This window comes from Phragmites australis, chromosome 20 (assembly GCF_958298935.1).
Source record: "Phragmites australis chromosome 20, lpPhrAust1.1, whole genome shotgun sequence".
Classification (NCBI taxonomy): domain Eukaryota; kingdom Viridiplantae; phylum Streptophyta; class Magnoliopsida; order Poales; family Poaceae; genus Phragmites; species Phragmites australis.
Window position 1 is genome coordinate 5,080,643 of NC_084940.1, and position 19,657 is coordinate 5,100,299.

General features: G+C 42.2%; 2 protein-coding genes, 1 long non-coding RNA gene and 1 other non-coding gene across 4 annotated transcripts; 2 read left to right on the forward strand and 2 right to left on the reverse strand.

Annotated features, from left to right (window-relative positions):
* Window positions 1-5,758: 5,758 nt before the first annotated feature.
* Window positions 5,759-9,510, forward strand: LOC133902265 (uncharacterized). The gene is made up of 3 exons (XR_009906848.1): window positions 5,759-5,769; window positions 6,616-6,739; window positions 8,887-9,510. It is a non-coding gene; the product is annotated as an uncharacterized LOC133902265 (long non-coding RNA).
* Window positions 7,231-8,335, reverse strand: LOC133902264 (protein SOB FIVE-LIKE 4-like). Its single transcript, XM_062343878.1, has one exon. The coding sequence runs from the start codon at window positions 7,871-7,873 to the stop codon at window positions 7,421-7,423; it is 453 nt and encodes a 150-aa protein (XP_062199862.1). The 5' UTR covers window positions 7,874-8,335; the 3' UTR covers window positions 7,231-7,420.
* A 6,849-nt stretch (window positions 9,511-16,359) lies between the features above and the next one.
* On the forward strand, window positions 16,360-16,445 carry TRNAY-GUA (transfer RNA tyrosine (anticodon GUA)). Its single transcript is given in 2 exon segments — window positions 16,360-16,396; window positions 16,410-16,445. It is a non-coding gene; the product is annotated as a tRNA-Tyr (tRNA).
* A 2,477-nt stretch (window positions 16,446-18,922) lies between these two features.
* LOC133902390 (protein WHAT'S THIS FACTOR 1 homolog, chloroplastic-like) lies at window positions 18,923-19,429 on the reverse strand. The gene has a single exon (XM_062343975.1). The coding sequence runs from the start codon at window positions 19,427-19,429 to the stop codon at window positions 18,923-18,925; it is 507 nt and encodes a 168-aa protein (XP_062199959.1).
* Between the last annotated feature and the right edge of the window lie 228 nt (window positions 19,430-19,657).

The window sequence follows — 19,657 nt, forward strand, 5'->3', positions numbered from 1 at the left end:
TTTAAAAATCAGGGTGTGACATGCTCCAATGTGGAGTTTGCCAAATTATAACCTCTAATGAAGACCAGGACAATGACAAATAATTAATCCCCTTTAAAAAAATTGATGAGTGTTGCTACAAAATTTCACTGGAATAACCTCCTTGATGACCAACATAAGATCAAATACTTCATGTGGTCATATCTTAATTAATATAGTAGGGATTTCTTACGATGAATACTAAGCCTTCTCAATCAAGTTCCTAACCAACAAAGAAAACAAATCAAATTAAAAGTGTATTGTCAAAGTGATACATAAATGATCCCTGAAGGAAATAAACAACATAATGACACAGAAGGAAAACACAACACAAGAATCTAACCAACCAACACAAGAACTGACAGTCCAGATGCATAGAATTTTTTCCCAACTGGCTCATCTCTGAAGAAGTAGAAGGCGGTCCAGATGCAGCATCGCGGGGGATGTAGAAGGTGGGGACGGCTGGAGCTCACCGTCAATGATAGGGCATCACTTCGGTCCTCGCCGGTGGCACATCGACGACGGCTTGCGACCATGGCGAGAGTCAGGATCAGGCACACGCGAACATGGAGCCACTGGCTAGGCATGATGGCGCACGCAACCATGGCTCACTCCTCTGAGGGGGTCGATGGCTCGCTGCGATGAGATCGCTCGCGGGCTCGATGGACCTGCGCCTGGTTTCATCCATGCCTGGAGATCGATGATGCACACATGCGGCTTCAATCGGGAATGGTGCTAGAGGAGCACTTTCTGCAGCACGTGTCCATATAATTTTTTTCTAGATTTGGTGGTGGTTTGTATTGATGCCAAACTTTTAGTAAGCATTCATTTCTTGTCTCTCTAGTTCAAATTTTCACTCAAGTCTGCTCCCCAATTTAGTTGGATCCATTATGTTTCCAACACACATAGATGGTAAATTTTGGGCCATGTAAGCCAATGTTATTGGTTTTTCATAAGCATGAGTTGGGCACACAGAAAAAGATGATAAGGTTGCCCTTTACTGAACTCTAACTAGATAGTGTGGATTAATGATGACAGTGGTTTGGTCAGGTCGGACCCCGCGGGTTTCAAATAGCGGGGGTGGGGACGGGTTTGGATGTAAAAACCGTCCTATAAGGCCATTAGGTTGGGCCCCAACCCGAGTCAAATTCGGGTCTGGATCATATGTCGCATCCGTGGGTGTCCCACGTGTCCCGAAATCTCTCGAGGCCTATTAACTTTTGGCTGATTCCTGAGGCCTGGAAATCCCACAGAGCAAAGCTAGTGGAGCATTAGGGCCTCCACGGCTATGTGCGCGAGTGCCAAGACCGTCCTCCGCACAGTCCTCGACATCCCCACCGCCGTCTCCTCCGGTGCGGGCAATGACCCTGATGAGCTCTTATGCGGCAGCTAGAGGCTCTCCTTGGAGATAGCCAACACAGGGCCTTGGTGTGTCGTGCCTGCGTACTTTATTACGTTTGTGTGGGCCTACATGGAGGGGCCCACTATGCTACAACACGATGGTGGAAGTGAACCGCCACCGGTGGCTGGCCACAGCCTGCAGAGCTCATACCTCTGGCCGCTCGTGCTCGTGAAGGAGCCAAGCCCCGACCTCTGGTCATTGTCGTTGATGAAACAACCAGCCCTATAGCCAGCGTCCACACTGCCGATGACCACCATGGGGATTCATCCTCATCGGATCTGGTCGGCGTTAGATCCATGACGACATCGGATCTGGCCAAATCCTGGGTTGCAAGTCCCTACCGGGGCTGAGGGGATGTATTTGCACTTGATTTGATTTTCAGGTCCGAATCGGGTTTCATATTTTGAGTTCATTTCAGGTCGGTGCGTTCTTGCTCCACCCGGTCCTGACCTGATCCATTGCCACCTCTAGTGTGGATGACAAGCTTGTCAAATTACTAGATAATTTTGATTGAACACTTAGCGCCCCAACACGTGTTGAATCCAAAACACACTGCTAGGGTGCAATTTGGCCGGATATTTTTAACTGACCTTTAGAGAAAATTTGGGAAGTTATCATAGATATTTCTTATATTTGAGATAAATGTGTACATTGACCTATTCGAGTCAAAATGAGTTCATATAAGATCATCCTCTATTAATTCCAAAATAGACGTCACATATCCACGTACTGGCATATTTTAATATCTCTATTGTTTCTTAGTGCCTTCTTTATACTAGTTCCTGAGTCAGGCATATGGCATCTATTTTCATGAGCTTATAAGAATTTAAAACAGTGGTTTCTGATACATGTGAGTTTTGAGGAGTTGTTAGTGAAGCTTCTGATGTTCATCTCAAGAATGAACAGTGCTAAACTACTAATTATTGTTTTATGTACGCTATATATTATCTTTGTTTTTGTTGACATCCACATCTATGTTTTTGTTTGGACAATTTAAAGCGTAACTTAAGGGCTATTCTATCCGTCACGTGACTGAAAATAACACTTGTTCGGTCATCCAATCTCCGCCATACGATCAAGATCCAACCTCCATCGTCGTTTCTTCTTCCTCTCGCTAGCGCGGTTTTGTTTCTCTTCCCTGCTAAAAACTCCCACCGTTGCTATTCTTCGCGACGTGCTCCCCCGCGCCGCCCTCTTGCTCTTGTCGCTGGACAAGCCACCACCACCTGTTGTCACGCTAATCCGGCTCCGTTGGGTGGGTGCCATGATGCCCCGTCCTTGCACTACCCATCCGACGGTCCTTCGCCTCATCCTTGCACCAGCCACCACCACCTGGCTGACCTGCCTTCAGCGACCCCCTCTAAGCCGGGCAACACAAAAATCCCTCACCCCAAAGCAAACCTCACCGGGAACAATGGCTGCCATTGCCGTGTTCACACATTCGACTGAAAACATTCACGTTTTCAATTGCATGAAATATAGGAGGCACGATAATTTAATTGGTGCTCTCTACGTATATGTGGCACACTATGCACTTATGTAATTGTTGTACTTGTATATGCATACTTCTAATAAAGGAAAAGGAAGAAAAATAGATTATAACATGACACACGGAACTCTAACTTTCTTATTTTCCCACCAACGAATATTATCAACTCACCTGTGAGTTTCATGATTAATGGTTTTGCCCCGTGCCACTCACAAAATGGGGTCTTGTATCCAAATGCACGAGTGCAAGTCAGGATTATTTGACCGGTATCCCGCAGAAACCCAGCTCGATTGCATAGGGCCATTATGCATCTCTTTTGTAATTATCATAGCTGATTATTTGTTAGTTGAGTTGACTTTTGGGGATCCATTTACTTGACATCATGTCTATATTTTTCATGATAGGTTGTATTAGCAAAAGAGAATTTTAGATATATGCAAGATTGAAGGAATTCAGCCTGGCATACATATTTTCAACACTTTGGTAGAGTATGTTTATGATGAAAATGATCTGTTCTTCTTCCCCAAACTATAATGATGTTGAAGCTAAACTCAATTTTGAACATTCTTCACAGGGTCAATTCATGTTGTTGAATGCATTGTGGAGTGTATACATCGAGCAAAAATTCAACTTGACCCATCAACACTTTGGTTCGCATTTTGTGCATATGCTGAGCATGAGCTGTACAATACTGCAATTGTGGCATTGCAAGTTCTCAGCATGAGAATGATATCTGAGGACGTCACATTCTTAGTGCGAAAGGAATTATTTTGGAAGATCTAATCCTCAGTGAAGAGCCAGATGCTGAATTGAGAGTCATAAGGTATTTGAAGCAGCTGATCGAAGAGTATCTTGGTCACCTGAGAGTCTCTGGGCAATGGGGCTGGCGTCCTTTTATGATGCTAACAAGAGACCACATATATCGTAAAGGTTGTGCATGAAACATGCAGCGGTTTATTAGTTCCTTTTGCAAGGGATTGGTGTGTTGGCCTGTTGCTCAGTTTTAAGATGATTCTAGGCCAACGGTTTTGTTAGCGATTCTTCACATTACTTGATGGGCTAGATGCTCGCTTGCTATTCACCCAGCTATAACCGGTGCTGATTATAGTGGCTATCGGGAGCATCAGCTTCACAAAATTTGTATGAACATTTTTTACGGTGACGAAGATCGAGGCACATATTTATATAGCAGTGACAGATGAACAAGAGGTGTTACAACTTACAATAGCTGGAAGCTGCCTTGTACCTCAAGCACCCGTGCAGGTTGTTTTGGAGGACGATTTGAACTGAGATTTGAATAATGTTATAACTTAATCTGACAAAGGTAGATCGGATGAAGGCTGGAGAAGCATCAGATATTATTTATTGACCATTTATCTCGTACTGGCCTTTGTACAGTCAGCAGTGCTGTACATCATGTACTAGTGTTTCACAGGTATTGCCGTTTTTAGAGAGCCGTTTTTCACTCTTCTAGGCTGCTCAAATTGTTAACCAACAAGAACATTTCATCATTCCATCTATCATAGTCATAAGTCATGATCATGTCTATGCTAGTATGGTTCCCTTGGGAAATGTATTTTGATTGACTGTCCTGCTATTACAACAATCTATGCATCATTTCTAGGATGCATTTTGGGATGGACGAATTTTATGTCTATAGGAATTGGTGAGGATTTCTTTGCTCTAGACCTTGTGGATTGGTGAGAATTTCTGTTTTCCAAACGGTGTCAGGTTTTTTTTTCTCGAGCCAAGTTGCATGCAGGAGACAAATCTCCGGTCACCAAAAAAAAAAAACTGGTATGTTTGTACTCACCAAACGATTTAGCGTTGGGGCCATTGCAATTTTGAAAAGCAAGACAGTTCTGAATCTATGTTTGAATCCATTTGCACATCGTTTTATGCAGATTTCATGTTTGATCATTAGTTCTTCTTCTCTGAAAGCGAATCAGAACTCGAAAATTGTGGTTCAGAATTTCCGAAATATCTCGAACTGGTCTATAGTGATCTGCAGCGGTAGATCTCAGCCATCCGATCGGCAACTAGCGTTCTGGATCGATTGCCACAGTAAAATGCTATGGCGCAAAAGGCTCATACAGTATATCAAAACACCATAGCAATAGTATCGATGATTAGTTAACGCAGGCTACTGTAGCAAAAGACTTATTTTATTATATAAATAGTGTTCCTCTATATTAATTTATTATTAATGCAGAGGATCCGAGTCCGCTCAATGGCCAAGGGACAAGATCCAAATACTCGGTTGTTGATCCTCTGACTTCACTCATTTGAAGTTACTGTGATTTTAATTTAAACCAAAAAATGTTATATAATTAACTGAAAAAATATTATATGGCTAACGAAAAATATTGAACTAAGTAACGAAACCGAAAAATATTACATAATTAATCCGAAAATATTATGCAAGCGACACGGGCTCCCTTCGTCTCGCGCAGGTCCAGGTGGTCGACTCGCCGCCTGCCCATGCCGCCCTCGCCGCGCCGCGTGTCGGTCGCTGCTTCTCTCTTCCACCCCTTCTTCCTCTCGCGTGCCGCGATGAAATAGGCGGCAGGCTCGAGCGAGGAGCGCGCAGTACCCACCGCACGCGAGAGCGAGACGAAGGAAAGCCGGGAGGGGAAGGGAGGGGAGGGGAGGGGATGGCGCTGGGTGTGGTGTTCCACGGCGTGCAGCTGGCGCTGGATCTGGCGGTGGCGGGGATGTCGCTGGCGGTGGCGCTCGGCCTTTTCGCGGTCGTCACCACCGTGCTCTGCTCCGTCGCGTTCCTCCACCACTCCAAGCCCGCCGCGGCGTCCTAGCCGCCAGCCGCTGCCTCTACCGCCGGCGCCACAGCCAGAACCTCTCGGTACATTACGAATCATACACGCGTGTTTCCTCGATTTACTTGGATTCATTTCGTGGCCGCTGGAGCGATGAGGAATATCACTGGGCTGGGTTTCGGAACCGATTTTTCCCTTGTACTGTCGTTGGTTAGTTCTTGTGCGGAACGGAACAAGGCGCGCTCTGGCATGTTTCTGAATGATAGATTGGAAGCCATGCCATAGATGTTAACCACGATCTCTGTAGATTGTATCGTTCCGCATGGTATTAGATTTTGCACCATTTTTCTTTGGGCAAAACAAATCGGATCAACTGGGAATATGAAACCATCTCCTCTATGACCATGAAATTTAGGCTTTAGTAATTCGCAAATCTAAGGATGCAATTTCTGAATAATCTCACAAACTAAACTAGTAGGTTGGTTCCTCGGCATTGTCTTGGTCGTCTTTCTTGTGATTGACTGCTTGATAGATGATTCTGGGTGGAAGGAACCTCCTGACTTCATTCACTGAAGATTGCATTGCATGCAACTAAGGAGCTTCGCATGTCCTGCCTACTCTGTAGGACTGTGATATCTCTAGACTCTAGTTCTTATTCGGACTCTATTCAGATGATCCTGGCCGGGCAACTTTGCTGCATGAAGATTCCCTTTTTACTGTAATTCTTTATGTTCGAGGCTTCCCTAGAAAACTGTATATACTAGGCACACACTATGATCAGAGTGATCATGAACTAGCATCTATTATTGCATTTGACATTGTAGATTTGTTGTATGCCCCATAAAATGTTGATATTGGATTCCATCTTTCATTTTAAGTATGCTGTTTGGTTCACGTTGCCCCTTAATAAGGCTTTTCTTGTTTTATTTCAGGAATGATAGTGCTGTTGCTGGTCTAACTGCTTCAAAATCGATTGCAGAGCAGAAAGTGCTTCAATTGATGCCAGAACTGCTTTAGGGCACTTGCAGATGCAAATAATAGTGAATTGCACGTCAGGTGAAAGCTAGAGGCTCTTGTACCACATATGAATGTTTCCTTATGCTGGTTTGTAAACTATATGTTGTACTGTAGATTTTGTAACTGGTATTTCTCAGGAATGCTGAAAAATTTACATCTTATAAATAGCATGCACATTGTTTAATTCGCATATTGAACAGCCAGAAAAATCCTTGTGACAAGTGATTTCACGTGGAAATGGTGCATTAGCTATAGAAAGATTGCTCTCTTCTTTTTATAGAATGTACTCTACTTCTTTTCTGTGTAAAATTGTTACTTTATAATCATATACAGACATTTCAATCTCCACACATACTGGGAAAGCAAAGTAGAAAGTGATTAAACTGAGAACACTCTATTGGGTTTGGTGACCCGACAGTTCATATCCTGCAATATATCTGGACAGAGAGCAGCTTTTTGGACATAGAGGTATCTGATAATATCTATATAAACAAATGCAGTTTTTGAATATGGTACTAGGAGTGCGGCAATTAAGAATGACCTAGGGGTAACAGATTTGCATAGTACAGTTAATCTTTGACTTTGGGGGTGGTCCACAAATGGTGAAAATCATGAAAGGCAATGCCAAGGATCCCAAAAGCCTTGCATTCCCCATGTTTCTACAATGATTTTAACTAGATAATAAATGGTTGAGAGAATCCTACTAGGATTTTACAACATTTACCAGAAGAAGCTTGTCCGTGTAGAACTACGCCTCTTGTTGTAGCCTCTTCTAGTGGTCTTCTCTTCTGCTTTCTTCATCTTGCCTGCCATTTTGTTGCAGCTGGTCGGGAGCTTGGTATGTACCTCCTCTTGCTCATCCTTACCGTTTTCATCTCTGCTACTGTCAATTTTCTCATGACCTTTCTTTTCTTTGCCATTAAGCACCTTCACTTGAGTTGGTCCTGTGGAAGCATCAGAAGCCAAGGAATCATAATCTCCATCGTCATAATTTGTGTCGTCTACCTTGCTCCTACCGTTGCTGTAGTCACTGCCATCTTCGACATTACTCTCTTCGCTGTCATTGGCTTTGACATCATCGCTGCTCACAGGGGAGGCCAGATACATGGTCCACCCGGATTCATTACTGTTGCACTCTTCACCATCATCCCCAGTAAGCTGGGAGGACTCCATAACAGAGGGGGTGCAGAGATACAGAGAGAAAGGCCAAAGACAACACAAGGAAAGGAAGAAAACAAGGTAGAACGAAGCTGTGAGAGAATCGAAGGAACACACACTCTTATGCTTCTTCGAAACACCTCAACAATCCGACACCAAAGAAGACATTCTTCTTTACGCTCCTTGACCCACAGCCTAAGAAGAGCTATGAGGCCTCTCAACACCCAACCATCTTCACCGGACAGAGAATGCAGGGGAGGGGTTGCAACAACATGAGGCTAAGAACTTTGCAAGGCGTTGTTGCAATGTTGCTTGTGTCTGTGACTCTGTTTGTGGGAGCTTGTCAAGGGGCTGCAGAAAGGATGACAATGCCTTTAAATGGGAAAGATGGTCTATCGTTCCAACTGTCTCATAACTTTCTCAACCATTTCTGTACCTTCTCTTGCTACCAAAGCCAAGAGGAAAAACATTTGCTTGCAATGCAGTGTTACAGGTATTTCCATCTGTAGGCCATGTGGCCTCAACTTATCACCTCATGGTGGGGGCCTTTGGTAGAGGCCTGTAGCTTCTTGGGTTAGGCTATGATTTGTTTAGGCTTGGAAGGTTACAATGAGGCTGGCATAGCTCAACAGACTTGTTGTCGCTGCTGTGTCCGCCTGTCATGCAAATGCTTAACTTGTTTATGACACATCTCCCTTGCATTGCAGGACCAGGAGAACATGTCTTTTGTTTGCTTTAGCATCTGCATGCAGACAATGACGAATTAAGCTCAGCAAAGTCGTCAGATTCCCGTGCTGCAGTTTTTCAGTTTTATGCTAATAAACTGCAATCTATTTGAGAATTCCTGAGACTGAATTGCTCGAAAAAAAGAATTTCTAAGACTGCAGTATTATTGAATGGTAGCTTGCATTCCGGACGCAGAAAGTTGGTTGCAATGCATGGATAGATTCATAGATATGCTCGAATCTGATCGACTAAATGCACTCACGGAACTGTTTATTCTTATGAGCTGTTTGCTTTCTATGCAGATCAGCAGATGCCTAACTTGATTATGTGGCATCCTTTCCCCCAAGTTCGAGGAACGAACAAGCCTGACTGACTTGACTCTGAAGCTTTCAGGAAGTAAGAGGCTGTCAGGGGCCAGAGCTTGCGGCACTTGGAAGAAAATGCTGAGACCAACTTGCTGCGTTGTCTGCTGGTCATGTGAGTACTGAACGCGTGAACCTGCTCATGTTGCATCTTGTTCCAGCGGCAGCGATCAGTTTAGTTCTACCAAGAACGTATCTTTGGCGTCTGAATTCTGAATGTTTTCAGAAACTGAATTCCCAAAAATCACACATGCTTATTTACTCGTCCCTCGACGCGCTGGAACTCGTTTTGCATGTGTAATGCTGAAGAACAATTGACCTGTACCGGTGCACCTGCGAGCTCCAAATCTGGTCTTGTGTGCAGTGTGATGTGATGGTGAAAAGAAGTTGGTTGAAACGACCTGTTGAGCTCGAGTCGTAGTAGTATCCTATAATGCATGTGGGGAACATGCTAATGCTGCGTGCTTGCATGTGTTCGTGTGTGTTCTTAGAGTGAATTGCTGCTGTGTTTCAGTCAGCGTCATTTTTGGCTGTTCTGAGAGTGAATTGCTGCTGTGTTTCAGCCAGCATCATTTTTGGCGGTTGTGAAATGCAATGCCATGACCTTATCCTGCTCTCCGTCACCACGTGCGCTCCCCGTTCGGCTTCAGAGCATGCTCTCGCAGTTGCAGCGCCTACGAAGGTCGACGGGCCACTGTTCCTTGATCTCTGTTTAATCTTGTCCTAGATTCCGATGTCTGCCCTGCCCTACAAGATCTCGCCGATTCGGCAGTCTAATCAAACGCACCATTCTTTATCCATTATCTCGCCTAATCGCTTTGCTCTTCTTTCCGCTTTGTCCCGCGGTGATGGTAATCACCGCAGCACGCTGCCCATGCGGCCACACCTCTGATTTTTTTTTTTCTGAAAGTTCCGGCGGGAGCTGCTTGGCGGTACAGAAACAGAACAACAGCACATCGGCCGCTCGACGACTCGAGTTCTGTCGCCGGCTGTTACCAAAAATCACGGTTATCGTGTTAATTGGGCAAAATTCGGTGAGAATTTATTCAAAATTTGCTCGGTTAAATTTGAAATTCGGTAATAATTCAGACCAAATCAACCAAACGGTAACAGGTTGGTTTGCTACGGTTACTGACCGCATTTAGCGATTTATTGAGCGGTTTTTTCGTACTTTTCGAATTATCGGTAACCGTTCGAATTCGTCGGTAATCATTCGGTTTTAGTGATTTATCGAACGGTTTTCTCGAAATTCAGTGAAGTTAAAAAAAAACCAAAAAAGGCTCAACCTTGTAAAATCAATAACTATTTCATCTAAGCTTGAAATCAAGTGAAATAAAAAATTTTAGTTTCCTTGTAACATGATCTACATGATAAAATTATTTATACTCATAAAAAAGTTGAATATTTTATGTGAGAAAATGTATTTGCTAATCCTAGTTAAATGCATAGTTTACTCTTTGCTAATCCAAAAATCATGAAACTAATTTTGTTAGTCTTCTTACATGATCCTATGTCTTTTAAAAATACATGAACTCATGAAATAGTTATTGTTACATACAGAATTGTGTAAATATGTTGCAACTAGATTAATTTATAACTAACTCATCACACCTCCAAAATTAGTGAAACCACTATTATTAGTTTACTTATTCTATACTTTATGTTGGAAAAATAATGGTAGGCATGAAAATTTTAATTACATTGTTGTTTCTTAACATATTCACTTTATGCTTCTAAACTTTGTAAAAATTATGGAGAAATTAATAAAATTCTAAATGAATTGAAACCAATTTTAAAGATCATCTTAAGATACTCCCTACACAAGAAAAAATATGTTTATATGTTAAGATTTTTTTTAACATAAGTTAATAAATGAGTTGTACGCTTCAACTTTTTTCTTTTTTTTTCAAACTTCCACCATATAGAATATGATGCAAACGACATTATTTTTAAATTTTTTTCCACAGAAGGTCTTAGAATTATCTCTAGTTTTTTAAGATTTTTTTGATTTTTTGAATGTTTTGAATTTAAATTCGAAAACCGATTGGTTTCTATTATCGATGCGGAGTGGTAAGCTCGGTTACCATGATTTTCGAGTGGTAACTGTCGATAAGTTGAACCTGTGTCCAGCAGATATGACAAACCATAGAGTTTTTTTAATGTTATAATTTTGTACAAAAATTTCAAAAATAATACATAAATACCAAAATTTACAAAAAAAAAATAATACCTATTCTAGTCCTTAGCACGCGAAAATCTCTATAGAATCCCCACATGGACGTAGTAAGGTGGTTTTCGCTGTCTAAAGGTGCGAAAATTAGTTTCACGGCCTGAGGGCACGAAAACAAGTTGTTGCGGCCTCGGCACACGAAAAAAACTGACATGTCAGAGTTGTTGGGGCCTGGGCGCTCGAAATCCCGAGGTTTTCGCGTTCTGGGGGCACGAAAACTCTCCACCCTTATACACGCAGTGCGTGGCCCCTCCTTCTCTTAGTGCCATTTGCGTTCTGTGCGATTTGAGTTCGGTCGAGCAGACCCAAATAGAAAAGAGCGAGGAAGAAGAATGAGGGGAGGAAGGAGGAAAGAGAAGGAGGGAGAGGGGCCGGAGGAAGGAGGAGAGGAGGAGGAAGGAGAAACATCTTTATTGGAAGATAATTTTTTTTTATGTTTTTCTTGTTCGTATAAATAATGTAAAGTAGTTTAAAAAATTTAGATACAATTTTAGTATAGTTTTAAAAAAATTAGTTTAGTTGTAAAAATTATAGTGCGATGTAAAAATAGAGTTAGGAAATAGTTTAGAAAATGTAGTTTTATTGTAGAAATTGTAACATCGGTGTGAAATAATAATATTAGGTTATAATTATTAGGTGGATGCAATATTTACTATAGGATAAATGAGTCGAGAAATGAAATATAGATTTTGTAATGTTATCATAGGTGTATAATTTAATTTGAGGTATTTGGTAGTTGTAGATGTCCATAGAAATAATAAAAATTAGGTTGTAATCTTAGCCGCTTTGAAACTTATCTGCGTGCAACTTTCCACATCAATATCGTTCGCAATACGAACACTACCACTAGTAATGGATGGTGGCACCATTGAAGTCCTTCAGCGAGGTCAAATGCAAAGTGATAAATCGACCTGACAAATCAACTCTCCAAGTAAACCTAGCCTTGCTAGGGTAACATAGGTTCTTTCTTTACATTGGTTTGCAAATTAGATGCAATCAGATGTATACCTAACTTTCTGTAAATATCATTTATCATTGAGTAAAAAGGCATCACCGTCAAAGGCAACTCATTAGCATTGCTATAGAGAAAGCAATGTATCTAGAAAATGTGTCATGTCTGAAGACATTGAAGATGCTTTCGAGTTGAAAAGACTGCTCACTCACATGACTGACCACACACTGCCATATTTTATGAGTGATGTGACCACACGCTGCCACCTTTTATGAGCGATGTGACCGCATACTGCCAACTACTCTGTGTCCACTGACCCCTCGTTGCAGGAAGGCATCCAATGCATTCACTATACTCTTTAGTGCATACAGACTGAGTAATTCATCTACACCACAATCTCGGTGTATGTCAATTATCGAACTACAACGACCCATCATCGCATTGCACTGCAGCATTAAATCATGCACGGGTCGTCAACATTAAATGACAACATGATCCCTTCCATGGCAACCGGGTGTATATAAGGATAACCAACCTATGGCTACTTCATCTCCAACATAGTCTAACACAATCCCTTCCATGGCAACTAGTCCGGGTCCAACAAGGGTAAGGGCAAAATGAGCCTTTACGAGCTATGGCACAACATCCTTGCTAGACTCAAGTGTGACTGTGTGAGGACGAAAAAGCGAAAGATAAATAAAGACACATAGCAGAAGAAGAGGGATATTAAGCTGCAGATAGAAGCACACGAGGCAGGCATGCCACAATGCGACTACAATAAAATAGAACGTCAAAAACCGTTCCCGCTTACCACGGCTGCTTGATACAGATGTGGGGTAAGTGTACATAACATCCTACCATGCTACAAATTTCATCTAATTCATATGCTTCCCTCTAACAGTACGACAAGCCTAGGTATAAGTACGAATGGTATGCGAACGAAGAAAAGTACGTGAACATAAACTATGGCTACGGAGAGGCTCAGGCAATGAGGCGTGGGGATGTTGAACGGCCAAAGCTGAGGCTGCAGGAACTCAATGAAGAGTGGTGAGATAAGTACCTCACTACATGCTGCAACATGCAGGTTCCTCCATAATGCATGTGCGGCCTACCTGCTGTGTCGGGACCTGTGGCACATGAACTGACACAAGAGTACGTGTGCAGCAAATACTGCCCCTATGGATGCAACTTACAAGAGATCCGCTGGGAATATCTCGATGAGAAGCTTTCAACTTTTCCACCAACCCAATAGATATTTTCTTGCACCCAACTGTCTGTGTTCCATATGGCATGCTTTATTTAGCGATAGAGTACAACATGCCACTGTAACTTATTGTAGATTGTGTACGAGTAGAGTACGAGTCGGTCCATATTACTTTATATTCTGTATCCACAGACAGACAATAAATGCTTACGATGACCCTTATATGTGATGTACTTTTCTTTCATCAATGAAATGGACATGATTTATCATTCTACCAATATGTTTTTCCTATGTTCAATGCTTTCATAGGATTCCATGGCTCATTATAGATGCAACAATAACTTATTTTTGAACTTTTTCATAATAAAACAACCACACCAAATATTAATACCACAATTTTTTTAGTTTTTATAGGGAATCCTATGCTCCAGCCCGCAGCCAAGTCCATGCACTCAGTCTATGCACTAGCACCCAACCACCATAAATACCCCCACCCTCATCCATAGATACACCACTCCTTCCTCGGCTCCCTCAACTGCAATATCTTCCTCAGCTCCACCAAACCCACCCAAGAAACATTGGAAGATTTTCACCCCCTAAGAGGTCGAACTACCAATGTGCTTCTGTGGTGATCCTTGTAGGCTTAACGAGTCCCAAGACATCTCCTACATCTATAGCATACATTTCTTCATATGTGCCAACTACCAGTATGATAAGCCTCAATATGGGCCATATGAGTACTCACCGGTATAGCGACATAGATCACTCATGTGGCACTTTCCATACGATTTCATGTACTGTCTTACTAATCTTCCATCTTATTTTATTTGTCCAGTCTCCTTCACCTATATGTGACTTCATGCAATGATTAGATACAAGTAAAAAATGAGCACCATAAGCAGTGGGTGGACATGAGGATACGATAGAGGAGGGAAGCTTATGAACGCCGCGAGTACGAGCGACATCAGAAGGAACTACGGATGAAGCGACAAGATGAGGATCACATCAGGAATGTTGTGAAGGAGCGTGTCGCGGCTGAAGTACGCAAAGCAGAGAGAGAAAGGAATAGGGAGAGGGTCCGTCGTGCTAAGACGGAGGGTCCCGATACTCTGAGAAAGGGCAAATATCCTAGATGCACTTAATAGAGAGCATCTATTGTAATCCGACATATTTTGTTTCCCTAAGACATGCTAGGTTTAGCAGCAACACGCTATTAGGTTAATCTTTAGGTGTACCGTACATACTAACGTTTGTTGTGATCAGCTCTTTATGGTTTATCAGCATGTCACATGTGATGTTCATCAGCATATGTAACATTTGTACCGGGTTCTATGATACTTATCTTACCATTATTTGCTCATGTAGGCAGTGAAAACCTATTTTCACACCATCAATACGCGAAGACCTATTTTCGCACCCTCAAGCCGTGACAACTTATTTTCGCGTTTTTAGGCCTGAAAAACAATTTTTCAAGCCTTCAGACCGCGAAAACTGGTTTTTGAATATCCAGGTCGTAAAAACCCAGATTTCGCGTGCTGAGGATGCGAAAACTCATTTTTCGCGGGACCATGCCACAAATAGGTATTTTTTAAAATTTTTTGGTATTTCTATATTATTTTTTAAATTTCTGTACAAAATTATAATATTAAAAAAACTCCAAACCACACGCCATCACTACTTTTGTCTGAATCCGTGAAAAAACGCTCCCTAGCAGATACAGCAATGGCATCGCTATCCTATAGACACGCTATCCCCTCTAGCGTAAGCAAATGTAGCGAGCTGAAATCCCTCGCTATCCCTAGCTTGGCTCCTGTGCACGTGGTGGGAGGAGAGAAGGCAGCAAGTTGTCGAATGTTTCAAAAATTCATTCATTTTCCCCTCTTTTATAAATCTAAAAAGTGAACTTCTTAAGCTTCTAAAATCACACTGATTTTTTGCTCATAAAATAAATAATAGAGAACGCATTTTAACTGGTTCTAACTAAAAATATTCTACAAATTTTAAATGAAAATTTCTCAAATTTAACTGTTTTTGTATTTCGCTTGAATTTTTAGGACATAAATTTATTTCCCAAAAATCTGGCAAAATTGGTGAATATTCATCTTAACTAATATACTAATTTATAAAAGTATTGGTAATCCTAAGTCAAATGGGAAATATTAATGTTTAGTGTGTGCTCATACAGCTTGTACTTTAACCGTTGCAAAAAAAAAAAAATAGTCGTTACAAATAAATTGGGTATGATAAAATATAGATACATGAGATATATATAGAGTGAGATTTTACTAATCTGATAGAATGTATAGAAATAAAGAGACTGAATCTTATAAAATGGGTAGCTAAATAAAGATATAAAAGATCAAATTTAACTAGTCTACTATAGATACTCTTACACGCTTTTCTCTCTACTGTTGGACCCGGGCCACACGAGGCTTGTTGCGTGGCTTGTTGCGTGGTTCGGATCCGGTTCCTCTACTAGGTAAAGGCAGAGCGGAGCAGGGTTTTGTGACGTGTACTATAGTAACTGTGATTTTATTGTAGCATATTCACTGTAGCATCACTGTAGAACTAAACCTTATCTGTCCGCTTCAAATCCAACGTCTCACATTTGTCTAAAGTCACGGCTACTGTTCCCCTCTGACTAGATCCTCTTGGGTGGTTCACCGGTCACTCTGTCCGTTGGTCGGTATCTCGACTCTTCTTCGTCTCCCTCGTATATCTTCTTATTTGTTACTGCTTGTTCGAAAGGAGCTCCACCGACGGCAGTGGATCATTTCAAGCAGTCAATCCTAACAAAGCGCTGATTCGGAATGCTTTCGAGTGAGATAATGATGCACCTAAAGTCCTAAACAGGTGGGAAAATTGGTAGCGAAGGTCAAGATATGGAGTTGTCTAGACGTGAGCGATATGACAGGATCACGTCCTGGCCTTCTGGGAGGTGCGAGCCATCAACGATTCGTTCCGCTAGACTACTAAAAGCCTTGGTCATCTATAATTTTATTGTTGTTTTGTTTCCTTTGCTACAAACCGACCTTAGCTCAGTTGGTAGAGCGGAGGACTGTAGTGTTTGCAGTTAAATCCTTAGGTCGCTGGTTCGAATCCGGCAGGTCGGAAATTTCTTTTGATCAGGTTGCCACTTTTTTAGTCCAGCCTTTTTACACATCATGCCTGCGAAATTATCATTTTAACACGCATGTTTTAGTCCTATATAGCGTACACATCTATTTTGTTTCTGAAAGTATATAAAATTACTTATGACTTTGAATTTTTTTTTTAATTTACATGCAGTAAAATTATTCATAAATTATTCTATTTTTTATTGAAAATATGTAGCAGCTAGATCTGATATTATCTTTGAATTATTTTAATTTATTTATAAATTTATTGAACATCTGATCTAAATTATCTTAACTTGTTTCTTAAATTGCTCATGGATCTATTCTAATTTACTTAAGATTTTTCACAAAGTTACTTATATAACTACATTTAAGAGCAGACGAACAGATATATGTTTTTATCAAATACTTTCTCTATTTTTTGCTATACATTGAAGTGGGTTATATATAAGTGTTGCATGCCCAAATGTAAAAATAGATATGCATATCATAAATCTAAAATATGCATGCACAGTTTTTAGATATATGCTAACCTTCTTTTTTTAATGTTACTGAAAGTGCTCTAAATAATAAATATTTAATAAACGCAATAAAGCTTAGCAAGTTAGCATCGGTGCATTGCCGACGCGTTTCCTCCCAGAGCTGAGCAGGTTTACACCCTTCCCGCCACATCTGGAATGAACAGAAGCCCGGTAGAGGATGCAAAAACGACATGCTGCATAACAGTCGCATTGGAAAGAAGCAAAGCGCCCGTCCTTCCACAACTTCACAATCTGACTGAAGACGTCTAGTGGAAGTGGTGCTAGCAATGGGGTATGTTATATGCCAACGGCGATTTCTGGCAAATAAAGCCATCTCATTTCTTGGCACCGAATATACAATTTACCGTACAGATAATCACCAACCTTTACAAGATAGCAGCCTTTCATGAAAAGGAAAAACCTTTTTAACAGAACGGGCAATAAACAGGGGGAAGTCCCCGTCAGGTCGTCTACAAACTAGTGAGAATTCAACCTGATTCAGCAACCTAAGGAGCTTATTAAAGGGCAAAACTTCAACCTTCAGCTTGTTGCAATGGCCTCACACACATGCAGCAACTTAGGCTATCTTCAATAGATACTTTAAAAATTTATCCTCTATAATACTATTATAACATCTCCTAACACTATTACAGTATCTTCTATTTTTTTTATCTCCAACAGCTACTCTATTTTCTTCCTCCCATTACTCTACTTCTCTCCTCGGACCCACATGCATACGTTATGAACAGTAATTCGGCATCCCGTATCCTTCCGCAGATTTGCAGTCGTCGATTTCCGTCGGCATTCCTGTAGAGCTAGAAACCGACGCTGTTGGAGCACTCATTTACCGCTTGCGATCGGTAAAAGCAAGAAAAACACGTCGGCACAATATTTTACAATGCGGAAGCCAACTACGTTGGAGTTGGCCTTAGGAATCTCTGAATTCAGGGCTTCACTGATGCATGCTCTGAAACATATTATTGCTTGTGCAATCGTGCAATCACCTGATGAACGAAACTGGAATTCCCGGAAGCAGTATTGAATGTGTATACTTGGACAGTGGAGCACAACATGATCTCTGGATGTGGATGGTCTATGAAGGCAGCTCTCACAGTTGGTGATCTTCAGAGGTCCATGTTGGTAGGGGACTAGGAGGATGACACCTGCAATGGACTCGAGGTCTGAGCCTTTGATAATAATGATTATAAACATAATAGGGCCAGTGAACAATGTAAGACATTAGATGAATGATCAATGCAATGATTTACATTCTCTGCAAAAAGTGGTGCAAATGACGATTGTATTTCTGATGCATTATCTAATTATCCGAAATACTTGTTTAAGCAAAACAGGCAAAGACTAGGACACACAACGCAATCAGAGATGCATAAGTGCTTGTTAAATAAAACGGCGAGACTTTGGCGAAGATAGATGGATTGGTGCTTGCTTAAGCAAATCAGGCGATACCTTGCACATGTTCTAAATACACTAAACAAAGCTGAAGCATGGCAAGCGTAGAACAATGTGGCGCGAAGTAGGAAGTCAAACATCTTCTTCAAAGAACACAACAAAGTAATTATTGACCAAACGCACGAGATAATGGGTAAAGATGGATATAGACAAGCCACTGCTGTTTCTAAAAGCAATTTGTCATCAAGAAGAACAGATACCAATGTCCAAATATGCAATGGTGAGCATTGTCAAATGGAAAGGTGCATATTTATCTGGGAAAAGGTGTAAAATTGATACAAACCCCGATTTTGAACTAGATAAACTAACCTAATGAATCTGAACTGTGATAATGCATTTGAACTAGGTATTCAGACAATTGAAAAATCTGTTGACAATGAAGGACACAAAGCAATTCGAGCGAGAACGGTATACCTGACATGCACACTTGAGTTCCCATGGCAGGAACAAGAGATGCTCAAGCCCCAAAACTGGAAGCTGATTCTATTCATCCAAGCCTGCAACATCAGCCATGCTCTCTCCGGGATCCAGCTTGGTCATGCACGAGTAGCGCTGCAGCTTCTCGTTGAATAGCACGAGGGGACCCTTCTCCTTGAGCACGCCATTGTCGTCGTAAGCGTCCCTGAGGAACAGGGCCCAGTTCATCTCCGTGCCGGCGAGGTAGAACGCGCGGTTCTGCTTCCGCAGCGACTCGTACATGTGCCGAGTGAGCCCGAGCTCCTTGAACTCGAATATGTGGTGGATCAGCCCGCGCTTCTCCAGCGTCAGGCTCAGGAACTCGTGGACCACTCCGACGCGGTACTTCTCGGCCTCAGTCGTCCATGGCTTGAGCAGCGCGCCGTTGGTGTACGGCGAGACCAGCGGGAACGTGGTGGCCAAGTCGAGGCGGTCGGCGTCCTCGGCGTCGAGCGGCATCGACCGGCGGTGCGGGACGGCGAAGCGGAACGTACGCCGGACGCGGCGCTGTTGATCTTCTTGCGCCGCTTGCATGGGAGTAGCGGCAGGAGCGAGGCAGGGGAGGGCGACGGCACGGGAGCTGGGACCGGGAGAAGGAGCGCTCTCGTGGCGCAGAAGAGGCGGCGCGCCATCGGCCGGCGGCGGGCGCCGGCTGGGTCCCTTGGGACAGACTTGCTGGGTTCAGTCGATCAAATCGCGGACGCACGTGGGCTCGTTTAGTTGCCCGCATGGCTCAGTGTAGCATGCTCGTATCTAAGGAGT